Source organism: Lasioglossum baleicum, chromosome 9 (assembly GCF_051020765.1).
Source record: "Lasioglossum baleicum chromosome 9, iyLasBale1, whole genome shotgun sequence".
Lineage (NCBI taxonomy): Eukaryota > Metazoa > Arthropoda > Insecta > Hymenoptera > Halictidae > Lasioglossum > Lasioglossum baleicum.
The window spans coordinates 13206093-13222287 of NC_134937.1; the positions used below are offsets into that span (position 1 = coordinate 13206093).

General features: G+C 44.8%; 1 protein-coding gene across 2 annotated transcripts in view; it reads right to left on the bottom strand.

Moving 5' to 3' along the window:
• Positions 1-15724, bottom strand: part of Scrt (scratch) — a 42002-nt gene extending 26278 nt beyond the window's left edge. For both annotated transcript variants that reach the window (XM_076430337.1, XM_076430336.1), the window contains exons 1-2: positions 15254-15724; positions 102-762 (exon numbers count right to left, since the gene is read on the bottom strand). In XM_076430337.1, coding sequence (XP_076286452.1) covers positions 102-762; positions 15254-15584 — 992 coding nt within the window. In that variant the 5' untranslated portion in view covers positions 15585-15724. The remainder of the gene's footprint in view (positions 1-101; positions 763-15253) is intronic.
• Positions 15725-16195: the final 471 nt, after the last annotated feature.

Below are 16195 nucleotides of genomic sequence, written 5' to 3' on the forward strand. Positions count from 1 at the left end.
TCGCCAAAACCAACCACCACGCGCGCCTTCCAACAGCTGCCGGACAATGATCGTGCAAACAGGGATTGTCACCGACTGTCAATCCAAGTGTAGCTACTCACCCGTCCCTCGCAGCGTTGGCGTTAGCTTCTGCAGTGGCTGGCGACTGAGGTTGTGGTGTCTGTTCCTGTTGTCGCAGCTGGCTGTTGGTCTGCGAGCTGGGTACTGGGACTAGAACGGAGACCGGAATGGGTTGGGCCGTGGGGGCCGATTGCAGCTGCGTCGGCTGCAGTTGGTTGGCTATGGCGACCACGCCAGGTTGCGGAACTGCGGCTGCCAACGGCGGTGGCGGAGGTGACAGCGTGTGGATAAAGACAGAGTGAGTGGGCGCTGCTGGAGAAGCGCTCAGGTCGAGGATCGCCTGTGCTGCTGAGAGGTCCTCTTCGGCAGACGTCCGGATCTCTGACGTTGGCTGCAGGCTGTAAGGTCGGTAGATGTCCTTCTTTTTAGGAGGCAACGACAAAGCCGTGCCGGTACTCGTGAAGCACATGGACAGGCTCTTCCGAGGAGGCAGGCTCAGCGAGGAGGACGACGACGGCGACGTCGTCGGGGCCGGATGGGCCTGGTGCAAGTTGGAGCCGGTTACCACCACTGGCAAGTCTTGCGGAGCTGCTGGAGGCGGCGGAGGCGATGGGACCACCGGCCGGGCCAGTTCCGCTGCCGAACGCAGGGTCGCATACTTCGGCGGCTCCTCGTGGTTGATCCACGACTCGTGCGTGTAACCTGGAACAAGATGATTGGGTCCTTTGTCATTTAGGGAGATTGGGACTCCTGGTCTGAATAGGGAGCTCTTTGTTTGTGCTAGAAATTCGATCGAATTCGAGACAACCAAAATGTCTAATCAAATCCTAGACCCCTGGAAGCTGTAAGCCAACACTGAGAAATTGTTCATTCACTAGCATATTTCTGCAGGTATGCCACTATTTTATTTTTAGCAATTAATCCTGAAGTACATGAAAATATATTCGTGCACCCTTTTGGGCTACCGGTTGTCTCTGTACTATATTTCAGCTTTTTTATCGTTACAGAGGACTATTATAACATAATTTGATTTTTTTAATGGCACGTTACAGCAATTCAAAAGAAAATTACGCAAGATTATTTGTTAATATCGTACCTGTATTTGTTTAGTTTCAAGCTTGTCCCTTTTTATGTAAATTTTAGGTTAAGACTTGTTTTTGTTGTTTTTATCAGTTCTACTGTAAAACAACTGTAAACATTTGTATAAAAAAACCTCGGTCCGTATATAATAATAATAAGCTATATAACTGGCAATTATATATATGATGCAGGGGTTCCTCATACCCATTAAGCTAATCATGTGGCCAGGAGTGAAAAGTGACGTTATCTTGATGAAGCCTGACCACACGATTCATAAAAGGACGGTGCTGTTTTCCTCGTAAATCCAACCATACACCGAAATCTTAACTCCCACATGCCTTGCTAATGAAAATTCTCTTTCGGAATATTCTATAGAAAATTCATTCATTTCTTAGTCATTTACGCTGGTAGGTGTGGCGTGAAAGTATGAAACAGAATCGATTCCCACAACCAGCGTACACGGTTCTGACAAACAGAAATAGCTGAGAAAGAGCTTGACAGATTCATCAACGTTCCAACATCTACGTTCCCCGCCACGTCCTAATGTTATTGATAAGAACCATTCGTCCAACACCGTTCGTGGTACAGTAAAGCATCGAAAGTTGCACGAGCTTCGACCAAGACCGCATGCAAAAGGTTCATGCGCAATTACCGAGGCAATCAATCAACCGCCACCGACTATACGCATTGCTTAAACTCGTGTACTTTCGCTTAGCAGCCATTGTTATAAATCTGATACGGCTGTTATGACGGCTGTGATAAAAGAAATATCCACGTTTCGCCTCCTGGACTCGTTTTTCATTTACTCGACGATTACAAACAGAAATAACTCTCTGAAGAAATTCCTAGATCCTAGGTTATTCGAAATTCTCTGGAAAATAAATGATCCATGCATCGCTGATCCACTGTGGTCGGAAGTTGCATTTAGGTTGTATAGCCGAGGTCAGGGACGCCGATAAGAGCCGACTATTAAAAGAAGAAGGCAAAATGGAAACTATCAAAAGTTCCTGAAACGCTTCGCTTCGCGCGCGGCAAGCCCGAAAGTATTATTATACTATGAATTATTCAGTGGCTCATTAACTTAGTTCATTCGGCGAAACGGTTCGGCCTCTATCGAGCCTAAAATTAGCTGTGAATATTAATCAGTCAGATGCGCACGTTCGCCGGGGTTGAATGGGAAATTCAAAGCTGATTAGAGGCCGCTAATGAGTAATGCAAATTGATGCTTTCCGATTCTCGAAATCCAAGCAATCGAAAGTCGGATTACCGTTCCGGCGCGCCGCGGTCTGTCGAATTTTTTAGTAGCCTTTTGACGAATCAGCGATCCACATTACAGTTAAACCAGCACCCAGCGCCCGCTCTAGCGGTTACGTCGCCCCAGACAAAAAGACAAATTGCCGCCCCTTAAGAATATATATATATTTTTTAAATAAAGGTACATATTTTTTATTTTCAATAAAAATCAAATCATTTTATTTAAATTTTAATAAAAGCAAATTTTCTATTAATTGGATATTTAACACATCAATATTTTTCTCACACTTACAGCTAAAATGGCGCCCTTAAATTTTGGCGCCCCGATATTCACCGAGTGAATAACCGGTTCCACATATTTTTTATTGTGAACAATGAGAACTTGGTCATAAAAATAAGCAAGGCTTCTCGCCTCGTTTCAATCCGCGTAAATAACCAGCGTGTAATTGCAAACCGTGGTCTCGTTACACATCAAATCCGGCAAATAAAACATGCTTCTTTAATCCCTCAAAAGGAACTCTTGACACTCAACGCGCACAGTTTGCAGTTCGCGTCGTGCGCCGCCATTTCAACTGAAACATTTCGCGAATATTCATGCCTGTGGGTCAAGTGACAAACGTTTGTTCGAACTGTCGGAATATTTATCAAATTTCTACCGCGTTCAGTTTAAAATACGAAACGTATAATCAAACACCGTGAGCTTGTTATTTCCCACGTTTTCCTATTCAATGTCTCGATACAGTCGCTCCCGAAAGACTGTTCAATGTCGCGATGGGATAAAAGTGTGATGCTTTGGTAAATGGTAATTGATCTTTCGTAATTAAATTCCACGTTCAAGATTAAGATACTTTCGAGTGCAAAGTTGATCACTAGACTGCGGATTTTATGCATTTATGACAAAAATGGGCACGTACAATTTAAAGCAGTGGACATGTTAAAAATAATCATGGACTTCAATGTATTTGTTTCAGCTTAGTAGGAAAATTGAAAGAAGAATACCATTTTTATTTAGCTCCTGTGCCCTGCAATCGATGCGAACATTTTTTATTTTACGTAAAGATCCGCAGTCTATTGATCACTATATGTATGAAAAAATCGGTGGTAGTTTGTTCAATGGTGAAAATTGTCCACCTCCTGATTATTAACACTTTACACCCGGAGCTATTTTAACTGGAAAATTAAACATTTCTTCCGACCTAGAATATTTCCATTCCCTATGATTTTTTTCACTTTGTGGATATGAAATTGCTATAGCACCTCATACAATACCTGAATGTTTAGTAATTGATTACTGCGGATGTTTATGCAATTTTCAATTTTTGTAGACGAATTTTCAGAAAGTGAAATCATGTAAAATCTTATTTTCAATGGTAGTAGTCTTCGTAGTTCTGAAATAAATAAAAACCCCACTAAATTCTATGGAATTTCATATTTTAACAATTTTTCAACTTTTTCAGATGGCATCAGAGTGCCTCAGAGTCACCATTCGAGTGGTAAGGGTTAAAAAATAATCGTCATTCGCGCAACTTTGAACTAGATTGCGGATCTTTATGCAACATAAAAATTGTCTGCGTCGATTCCACGAAATAGAAACTGAATTGAATGTTATTTCTTTCCTGAATGATTTTCATAGAGAAATCATATATTAACATATTCAATCTTTTTAATTTTTCAACAATTTTAAAATTCTCCTTTTCAATTTTGCTATAAATGCATAAAGATCCGCAGTCGATCACACAAATTTTGGCCAAAAAATTATGCGGATCCTGCGGGATTGCAGCCATATTCGCAAGCTCTTAATCGGATTTGCAGTTTCGATGACATCGATACGAGGACATTCGGGCTGAATGGGTCGAACTGGAGGTAAAAATCGCCGTTGCGAAAGTTTCGCAAAGGGTTCGTGTCTCTGGCGACCATCGGTGGGAAACAATGGCCAGCTGAGTGGCAGGAACGACGACCTTTAATTATACCGTAGGATTTTCTCGAGTGGAACGCAACGTTCCGGCGACGAAAATTAAAGGGCGCCAATAACATAACATTTCTTCCCCCCATAGGCTCCCGCTGTCAGCTGGCTGTGCAACCCCCGTTGCCGGTAGCCACGAGCCTTTGCCATGAATATTTGAATTCGTGAATCAGACGGAACCGGTGCGCCGTTTTCATTTCCTGGTGCCGACACACGCCAGCTGCTTCCACCATGTGCCGCTGTTAACGAGAAAACGACGGGGGTGAAAAACCGAGAGGGTAAAAAGGCTTCTGTATGTATAATATCGCATGGGGGGTAACTGTTGCGCGCACGTTGCTTCCTACGCGAGAAACGAACGTGTCCCAGGCGTCCTTGCGATCGCTTGATCAGCTCCTTGTCACCGTTCTCCCTTTGTGCTTCTCTTTCCTGCCGTTCGACGCTCGAAGAAATTGAATTTTTCATTTCCTGAGGGTGTATATATACAGATCGAAAATGTGGGCCAACATGGGGTGGCCAGAGAGAATCGCGGAGGAATATTATAGTTCTCGATGACGTCTGTCTGTTTGGACTACCCTGCAAGAGAAAATTCATTTTCCCCGGCTGGCAGCGTTCGGGGAAAATTGGTTTTGCTGCTGGGAAAATTCGGGGAGATTGTTTTCACACGTTGTGGATATAAGAAACTTCTTTGTCATGACTACGGTTCAGATTTTAGGTGTTTATCAGAGAAATATTTTACTGTCTATTCTACTATTCTACCGTCATCACCTCCGGCACTCTTGACATTCTGTACACCTAATCCATCCTTTTGTGGATTCCGAGAACAAACGAAAAATACGTTCGTGGTCTTCGTTTTAGAAGTCTTTGTGTCCGCTCTGACGAAGCACGGTCTTCTTTTGTCTCGCTTTGTGTTGCTTTGCGTGCTATTATTTTTCGGAAGAAATCGTAATAATGTCCCCATTTTTAATGTTAACATCGAGGCTATTTGGGTGTTGATATCGGGAAAAAAATGAATGCTTAAAGAACTCAATTATGATATTTCAGATTCTTCGTGTTCTACACGTTCCGAACAGTGGTAAGACTGATTCGGTAATTGTAGAAAGGGTCAGAGAAGTTCAAGGGCCACGGAGTCCCTAAAGAAATAGCGAAGCCCTTCGAATGACGTCGAAGGTCACTGGACGGTCTTTGAGAAGCGACAGAGGTCTTCCACCGATCGTTAAGGATTCTGTATTTCATTAGGAAACACTTGAAGTGGCTGCTAACGTGGTAAAACACGCGAAGCTAATGATTCAGCCAGTCTCAGGAAATTGGTTACACAGAAACCGCTTCGGGAAGAGCAAGATATCAAGAACAACCTCTAAATCAAATAATAACAACAACCTGTAATTGAAAGACATGAAAATTCCGCTAAATATTCACGAAACCAATGAAGTAAAAAATCGTCGAACCAATTCGAACATAAAAGGAACATCGTAAAAACTGTAATAAATACAATTCCATAAAAATTCAATTACAGGCTGCACGCGTCTCGCGATTACTCCTAAAATCGTTCAACCGATTCGAACGTGGAAGAAGCAGCGTAAAAACTGTGACAAATATCAGTGGAAACAAGCAAATAAAAAAAAACCGTAACAAATATAATCCAGCGAAAAAAATTGTCCGAAAATCCAATTACAGGCTGCACGCGTCTCGCAATTATTCGTGAAACCGTTCAACCGAGCGGGAACAATTTTTTCGAGCTCCCGGCGCGATGGTTGTTCGCCGATTCGAATTTTGCGCAAACAAATGAGCGCGAAAGTGGGACAGATAGGGAACAATTACCGGGGCGGGTTCGTTCCGAAAGCAATTTCCCCAAACAGTTTGGGAACTGTCCCCGGAGCGGACACTCGGTCCGCGTACTAATTAATTGTTCCCGGTTAACAGAAGCGAATCGGCACGATCCGGTCCGACCTTCGAACTTTCCTCGAGGCTGTCACATTCGGAACAGTTCGGAACAAGGCACCATCTGTTCCGTTGAAGATCGGCAGGGTACGGTGGGGAGGGGCTTATACATAATGTGTAATGTCCCGTTGCAGAGCTAGGGAAAATAGTATCCCAAGAAAAACATCCTGTAAACAGGAGCCAAGTTCCTATGGCCGTCAAAAGTTGTGAGATCAAACGAAATACGGCCAAGTTTACAAGATGTTTTTGTTGGAATTTCATCAATTTTTGTTGAAATTTCAATTATCAGGTAGGTATTACTCTTATACCTGATTCATAAAATCCCAAACATTTTTTATCTTTAAGCGGTAATTTTTTCTTTTCTTTTTACTAATAACAAGACCAGAGAAATTAAAGTCTCGACGAGAATAGCCCCTTAAGAATTCCGTCAGAATATACTCTATTGAACTTCGACACTTCAGAGCAATTGGGAGCTATTAGACGTTTAACATCTCTAATAAAATGCGGTAAACTACCGAAACGATGGTCGTCTTAAACTTTTGTCCGCTACTGTAGTTTTCGATTCTTGCGGACGGTTTTCTCGCGTGATGTGCCTCGGTCGCGTTTAAATTGTTTAACCGGCCGACCGTTCCGTTTTTATTGCTCTTGACCACGCGACAGTTCAGCCTTCGATGCCTCGTTGCCTTTCCAACCGGATGCGATCGATACGCGCCCCGCTCTACGACAATGTAGCGCGCGACGGGCTCGCATTGTTGCGAATACGGGGAGCGCAGAAATTACCCGGCCCGAGCCATTTCCTTCAACCCTCCTCCCCCCCCCCTCTCAACAACCATCGTCATCCCTCCTCTACCCAACCCCATCCCCCATTTCTGCACCGAGCGCAGACTAGCTTCCGTCGTCCCATCCCTATCATCCGACTGTCAGCTGTGCTTCCTGACAACCCGAGAGAGCAGAGCCTCGAAACACCGGAGCCGGAAGTCCTTGTTGCTTTTGTCCCTTCGGCCCGCACCAACTCGCCAATCGATACAACTTGTTAGAGAACGCTCGAGGATCTCTATTATGTGATACTAACGGCACCGATACTCTCCAGCCAACAGTTTTTCGCGATCATGATTGCTGCTCGTTTCCCGGATTCCAGGATGAGGACTCCGAGGATCTTTCGGTCGAATGAGAGCTGTTTGCTCGGGAGAGATGAGAGTTCAAGAGAATCATTTTAATGAGTTGATAGAGACACAGTATTCTCAGATTATCATTTTGATGGATTTAACGGCTCGTGCAATTTATAGCAAAGTGTCGGTCTTCAGCGAAGTTGTGAAGTAAAGTAATACCAAGAATTCGTAGTGCGTGAATATGAAAACAGAAAACACTTTAAATCAGAATGACATCTAATAAATAAGTTGATCGAATTTTCGTTATTGGGGCCCAGCTAAAAACGTCGTAAAAATCAATTTTTACTATTGTTTTTCACAATTCCGTCCAAATGCAGTTTACAACATATATTTTTTACACATCATTTACTAAACTAGTTCTTCTAGCCTTACAGAGAAATTGAAATCTTTTAGTCCATTGATAAAAAAGTTGTTCTGATTTAAAGTGTGTGGAATCAGTTATGCTCCTCTGTATGTAGTAGGTTGCAGGGAAAGTTTTTTCGTATTCGAAATAAGCAGGTAAGTTTGCTTGTAAATTAGAAACACATGTTGCTAGTGGAAAAGTGGCAACAAGTCGTTACAAATAGTGGAAATTATGTCATTGAAACACTGGTGGGGTGCACCGTGAAAGAGTGCAACAATCAAAAGGTTTAAAAACGTCGTGGTGTCGCTTGTCACCGGGCGTAGATAAGGCGAACTATTACGGTCAATTAATGTTATCCGTGACCGCTGTTGAAACCATAAAAATCCTTCATGGTAATGAAAGTTCCCGACGCAACTGATAATCTGTAATGTTCCCCGCACGAATCGACCAATCTAACAGACACTAAAAAAAAGCAATTGCATTATCGTGGACAGAGTAGTATGTCCAACAATCGTGCGTCCATTCCGGGAATTGCGAGGGGTATCGGCTGACATAAATCGCGGAGCTCATAATCGTCCGCTGCACAGTAGGAACACGTTTGAAAAATGTTTTCTACAATATCGTAGAACTCTTGGTGGTATTTAATATGGCGAAGATGACCGAACGTCCCGATTGCGGTGGCGAACAGGCAACAAGTCACTCGAGCAAGGTCCGAAACGTCGAAATAACCGAAACGATCCATACATAATTCATAACGATGATCGGCGACAAACCTCAAACAAAAGCAGCAACAGTATTACGCGATTAACCAGCTCCGTTCCATATTCATGGGAGAATTACGTACAATTCCGGCGTCCGAGCGACAAGCAACAGCGCCCCGAGTATCTCCGAGGACGCAAGCGCCTGCGAAAACCGGCGATCATCGTCCGCAACGCGCCGCGATTAATCACACGACACTTGCTAATTGCTCCTCTAATCGCGCCACTTCAATTCGCAATCCTACAGTTCGCCGGAGCCGAAATTTTTCCAAATATTCGGGCCGCTTCATCAGTGAAAATTCGAATTGTCTGCAAAATGAATCTTTTCGGTATTTTCCATTGTTCCATTTTTGTAGGGAGACAACAATCAAGGCTTCCAGAGTCCAATGCCTCCCTGTGCTGGAGAAACGCAACAGTGGATGGTCCCTAATAGTGTGCAGAATCTCTCCTAGATCCCCGGGATCTGGAATCTAGAGAACGGATGAAAAAAGGGGGACCGAACCTAGAGTGTAGCCATCAATCGTACCGGGGCTGATAAGACCCGGCGCACCCCGAAGATAGACGTGTCCCCGCGGCGGAGTAAAAAAGCAAAAAGAAGGAAAAAGGGATCCGATGAATCGCGAGATATATATTTCCTCGTTTGGTCTGAGGGACGCGTGACGGCAATAAATCAGAAAACTGTGCTGGCGATCGATCAACCGGCGCGCATCTATTATTGGCTGAAATAAAAGGGAGTCGACACACAGAGGGAAAGGAGAGTGGCCGTGTCTGGAAGTGCATTTCATCAACGCCCGTTGCGCGAGAGGGATGAAAGCAACCAAAGAGAAAAGGAGAGAGAGAGAGAGAGAGATACACGACGAGAGAGGGCGGCTCACGGAGAGGGGGTAGACAAAGGGAGGCGGCAGGGGAGAGGGTGAGAATCAATAATGTCGAATGAACGCTCCGCACGCTCCCACGAGTCTGTTGATTCTAGCCTTTCAAAGGCCGATGTAAGGTCCTTTGCCATTGTTATTCGTCGATCGCGGTCGCCGACGATCGAACCCGATCCCTCAAGCCCCTCCGATCGTGCACGGGGCTTGCGATCATGGCGAAATAACCAGGCTTCACCGTTATGCGACGGGACCGGTGCAACGAGATATGCAGATGCTGCGCGGCTGACCGTGCAGGCGAGCTGGTCTTTCTCTTCCACTTCCACTTCTTTTTTCACTTCTTCCTCGCCGCTTTATTTCACTATGATGGGTCAGATGTGTTTTCGTGAAATTGAAATACATATGTTGTCAAGGTCATAATTTTCAACAACTTTTCCGATACGTTACAACAGGCGGTGTCTTTCAGTTTTTTAGATATTCGCGAAAAAATATTCGACACACTTTAAATCAGAACAACTTTTTTATGAATGGACCAAACGACTTCAATTTCCCTGTAAGGCTAGAAGAATTAGTTCAGTAAATGATGTGTAAAAAATATGTTGAAAAAATGCATTTGGACGGAATTATGAAAAACAATAGCAAAATTTGATTTTTACAACTTTTTTAGCTGGGCCAATAACGAAAATTCAAAAGATGTGTCTGGTCAACTGGTATAGATTATATATGCTCTGAAAATTTCATTGAAATTAGTTAATTGGTTCGCCAATTATAAACGACCAAAGAAGGTAATTTGTTGTGTACCAAGTTTTACCATTTTTGATCGTTTATACTTCGTAAACCAATTTCAATGAAATTTTCAGAGCGTGTATGATTTATACCAGTTGACAAAACATATTTTTTAAATTTTCGTTATTGGGTAAGCTAAAAAAGTTGTAAAAATCAATTTTTTTTATTGCTTTTTATAATTCCGACCAAATGCATTTTTTCAAAAAACATGTTTATTAGACGTCATTTACTAAACTAATTCTTCTAGCCTTGCAGAGAAATTGAAGTCGTTTGGTCCATTCATATAAAAAGTTATTCTGATTTAAAGTGTGTGGAATCAGTTATGCTCCTTACTGTATATAAACAATATAACTGCGCACTTTATTATTAGATCGTTCGGAAAGTCGGTTCGTTTTCTCAAGGGAAAATGAAAGCCAATTTTTTACCATTTAGAATAAGTTTGATGACTAGACTGCGAATCTTTATGCAAAATAAAAATATTGTGCATCGATTGTGGGAAGCAGTAGTTACATAAAAATTAATTTCACCCCTTAATGGTCTGTTTTATATTTCACCCAGTTAATTTCTTCATAAATGTATAAAAATGTCTATTGATGACATTCTGTTCAATGATCTGTTGCGATTTTTCAGGCAACTTAGAATTTCCGTTCTTTATTAGCAAAACAATATTTATACTTAAAAGATTTATAGAACAGAGCTTGCGCGAGCAACAAGGACGAGTTGCGTGAGCGTGCGTTTTCTGCGAGCTTATATTAATTGGATGATGGGGATTAATTGTTGTAGGATGCTCACCAGCTGATGTTGCTTTTACTGGGTTGGATGGAGGTGGTGAATAGTGTCTGTTGTTCAGGTGATGTTCTGGTTATTAATTAATTGATCAACGACCAATGGTCAACGTGCAAATATATCCGAAAGAACAAAATTGCAGAGAAACCGAAGGAATAATAAAGTGTTACGTGACCGCTACACAAGGAAAATGCAATTCGTTATTCATGATGGAATTACAGCAAAAGGAAGCCGTTTAATCGATGCCGCCCCGTCGTTACATATTTTCGACCTGAATTCTGATCGCCTCGCGACGACTCCTACACGGTAGCACGACACGTCGATAAAAATCAAATAGAAAGAACAATAACTGTGTGGCACGTGAATAAAGCAATTCTACGAACGATTCAATATTAGAACGCTGAAACGAGATTCATTTCAATTGAAAGACGAGAAGACACGAGATGAACGGACTGGATGAATTTCTTTCGAAAATTCGACTCTGAAAATATGAAAAATCCAACGAAGTAATGCGACACGATAAACATTTTAAAGAATTGTGGAATCTGCGACAATGATTTTAAATCAAGACATTTCTTAAACCTAGATCATTTTTATTTTCTCGTACAACGGTGGAGCTTTTCGCAATTTATGGGATACAGACGAATTGAATAATATTGAAACTGTTTTAGATAATGTCATCTCTACTGGCGCCTCAGAATCGTCATTCGAGTGCAAATGGTTAAAAGCAGAAACTGCGGCACAATAAAAATCCAGAAAAAGTAGAAACAGTGGAACAGCGAAGATCGGAGCAAAGCGTAAACGGTGCCACGCGAAAAATTCCAAAGCAAAGAAAGAAGAATGAAAGAAAGAGGTTAGAGTGTCGCGTAATTTGATAAAACGGTCGGAATTGCGGGGGTTGCGGGATTCGCGAGTCGTACGTGTAAACGGGCGGCTAAACACAGTCGGCGAACAAGTTGCTGCAATTTTCATAAGTTCGATCCACGCTGTCGCAGAGGCGCGCACGTGTTACATAACAGTTCGCGCTATGTTAAAGACCCGACACGGCCGGGCGTTACAATCGATAACGAAATTCAATTAACAGCTGGAATCGCGCGGTTTTCGCAGTAATTCACTCGCTTACGCGATTAGTTCACGTGCGCCCGGTTACGTAACGTCGTCCTATAATTATCAGCTGCGCGCTGCGACATCGATAGGGGATGATACGTGCACGGGACAGAGTGCGTGCTGGATAAACGAAAAAAGTCCAGATGATAAATTACAGGTTTAATGAATTTTTCGAACGTCCTCTCTTATCAATTTACACGCCGGCGTGGTTTCTTAAATCCGCTCGAACCGATAAGCGAGTCGAGATGCACGACTTCCGTGTACGGGAACGTAAATCAACTTGTGGAACGTATTCAACACGTATTTGCAGGTGGAGGCAATCAAGTTCAAGTTGCGCGATGCTACCGTGCTATTTTTCGTATCAACAAGCTTCGCGAACATTTTCGCGCATCGATTTTTCATTGAATACATTACTTTCTTCTTCGTTCAACTCTTCGATCCTTTTATCAGATGATTGCGTAAGTTCGTGCCCTATTTGAAAATAAAATTCAATGGTCGAGTTCTAAAGAATACAATTCTTTTCCTACAATTAGAAAAGAACTGGCGACTGTACAATTTGTTTTTACACTCCGCCGAGCAGTACAGATTGCGACATCTATGGAAATCGGGCACAAACTTATGCAATCATCTAATATTTAGGTTTCATAACATAGTTTCGTAGAGGAAATAGATTCACTGACAATTACACTAAAAATAATTCAGTCAAAAAATCATTTTATTTTGTTGCATTGTCAATAAGTTACCAGCACAATGAGCTCATTGTTCGAGAGATTCCTAATCCATCAATTCCCAAAAATGTTCTTCACCGACACCTCCAATTCGAGAGCAGAAAGTATGAACATTTGATACCAGTTTCCATCGAATACCCGAAAAGCGAGCTAAATTTGAATCCAACCGCGACAGTTCTCGACAAAGGGAAAATTCCGCCCATTAAACGCAAAATAAACCACCCCGGCATCCATACCAGGGAACTCTAAAAGCGTCTTCCCGCAGAGCTTTGGTTTCGCGACAGGAGAATCTCGCCGAGAGAAAACCGCCAGTGCGGCATCTCTCCAGAGGAACTTGACCTAAATGGCAGAGAAATCTGTTTCCGCGCGCGGTAATGCCCATCTTCGTGTCGCAATACCTCGCCCACGAAATCCGGCGAAAGACAAAAGACCGTTTCTCTGCAGAGTCGTCGTTGACGACGAAGCCATCCGGAAGCCCCTAAAATCGCGAGCAACAGCTTCTGGAGTGCCCCTACCGCGTTAATAAGGGTTGGTAGCGGGTAGGAAACGGGCTGAAACGGTCTGAAGCGGGTTAGAGCGGGTGGGGCGGTTTGGAACGGGCGCATGCAACAGTCGCCACCTCTCTGTCGGTGTGTGTGTGTGCGCGATGCAAAACAAAAACTGACGTGAGCGCCGTTCGATGCCCGAATTTCTGCGTGTTCCCGTTCGCGAGAAATTGCGCGGAAAAAGGAATGGCGGGCCGCTTTGTGCGCGGAGCAAGGTGACCCAAATGACGGACAGAAACGGACGCGAGAGGGAGGGGGAGAGAGAGAGAGGAGGCTAGCGATGATAACGAACTAGCAAAAGAGGGAGATAGTAAGACTGCCAAGCAAGCAGGAGACAGAGAGGAGACGAACAAACTGGCAAAGCGGCGTGGGAGGAAGAAAGAGCGCGAAACAGAGATAGAGAGACTTCGATCCGCCGAAAGATCCGCAGTAAAATGAACGATCGGGCGAGAGCGTCGGGTGTGTCGCCATTCTCTGTCCTCCGTCCTCCACGGCCAAGCTCTCGGTGTGTACGTGAGGGGACGCATGGCCGGAATTCGGTGGCGGTCGGGGAACGAGGAAAATCATTAACCCGGCAACAGAAAGGAGACGTTATCCGGCGAGCATATTCCCATGGGTCGTCGGGCCTGGCTGCTGGCGTGTTATCGTCGCGGGCCGACTACCGCAATTTCTCTATAGCACACAGCCGATCGGCCAATCGGCGGGTGTGTCACCCCCGTGGCTCGACGCATGGCCAGACTCCGAAGGTCGGCTCTCTGGGGTGGCAATCGTTGCTGCTGGATGGGGATCGGTTTCCGTTCTCTTTTGCCTCCTTTCGACACGACCACGCGCCACGGGAACGAACCGCTGCTGGCCGATGCAGGGCGTGGCGCTGGGACGCGGAACCTTGCTTCCAGATAACTACCCCCTAACGATATCTAGAATTCTACAGGTTACGGAGAGCTGCGAGTGTAGCATCCTCCGAGGCAGCCACGTGGAGAATTCGGAAAAGCTGGTTGAACGAATAGGCTAGTCGGTGGAGTCAGCCATTTCAGGCCAATAGTCAGCCATCTTAACACTTTATACACTGCAAGATTATTGATAGGGTTTTTAATCATTTCACATTGTACGAATTAAGAAGTGTTCACTCTAATCAAGCAGTCTGGCAGAGCTATGATCCTACAGGTTATGGAGCTAGGGGAGTACGTTCTTTTCAGGAGCCACGTGGAGGATTCGAAGAAACTATCAGAACAAATCTACGATTCTGCAGGTTCTAGCAATTGGACTAGTAAATCTAGAGAACTAGACTAATTGTCTACAAGATTAATAGTATCTACGATTCTACACGTTATGGAGCTCTGGCAGTCTCTTCAGCAGCCACGTGGAGGATTTAAGAAAGCTAGCAGAGTACACCTTCGTGTAGCACGATTACAAAATTGTCTGGGAAAGACTGTATATTCGTATTGCCTGCGGTAGTCAACCTGCGGTACAGACAAACAATTCTTTACGCGTCAACTAAATACAGTGGGACCTATGAAGTCTCTAATATCGCAACATGCTCAAAATTGAAATAGCTCGACTCAAGGCGATCCGTAAACAACACTATTTATTGTATCAATCAATGAAGATTGAATTAAGAGACTGCGGATCTTCATGCGAAATGGAATTTTTAAGCATTCAGTTGCAACCTACAGAAGCTAAGCACAAACTTGTTCTCCTCGCTAATAATTCGAGCATGTTGAAAATCTATCTGTCCAGCAATTTCGAAGTCTGTTAGCCGAGCAGATCTAGCAGCGCAGAAACTGAGAAGCCCGACAGTCTAGCATATCAAGTGGCCCAGGTAATCTAGTAGGGTTTTCCGTGTTCAGTTATCGACGAGGCAACTCACCATGGTAGTATAGCGCTCCGGAGGCGTTGAGGGGCGGCGGGCTGGGCGCAGTGGCCCCGGCGGTCGGGCTGTGCGGGCCCCAACAGGTCTGCTGGTGATCGACCTGTCTGGTGTCGGTGTCTCCGACAACGTCGATCTCTTCATCCTCGGGTTCATGCTTGTGCTGCCTCTTCTCTAGCGTAGCAGAGGTGTTCTGAATCGGATGCAACCCGGACACCGTGTGCTCTTGCAACAGATTCGATGGATCCGCTTCCTCCTGGTCCTGGGTGTCGTCGACGCGGTCCGGCCACGGGTAGGCCTTCCATTTCTTGGCCATGAGGCAGCGCGGCATGCTTGCAACAAGCGACCGCTTTGTCCTGGCGATCCTCTCGATCCTGTTGATTCCGTTGATCCTGTTGATCGACGTGCTCCGCGGTCACCGGTAGCCGACAGTCGGTATCCCTGCTGTCTGACCACGCAGCTCCTACTACACCACTACTAGCAACACCCTCACGAATCGCACCAAACGCACCACTGTACCGGATGTCAACGTCGTGGACGTCAACTTCGTCGTCAACGTCGTCGTCGTCGTCGTCGTCGTCAACGTCGAGGATCCCGGCGACGCCACCGTCACCACTATCGTCGTCGTCGTCGTTCTCGACGATGATATCCCGTCGTCGTTCGTCGATCACGAGAATAAGTTTCTCCTGATCGTGATTATGGTCGGTACACCGACGCCGCCGTCTCCGTCGCCGTCGTCCGTCGTCGTTGCCGAGCCCCCTGTTCACCTGGCGGCCCGCCGAGCTAAACAGGCCCGTGGACGGTGACCGCCGGCTGCTGCACGGCTTCCTCGTCGACCTTCCTTGCTCACGTTCGGGCGTGATCTGCAGCCTCGTCATCGGCACGGCGAGGGCAGCTCCTTCGTAGGATGCACCGCCACCATGCCAGCCTTCTCCACACGAC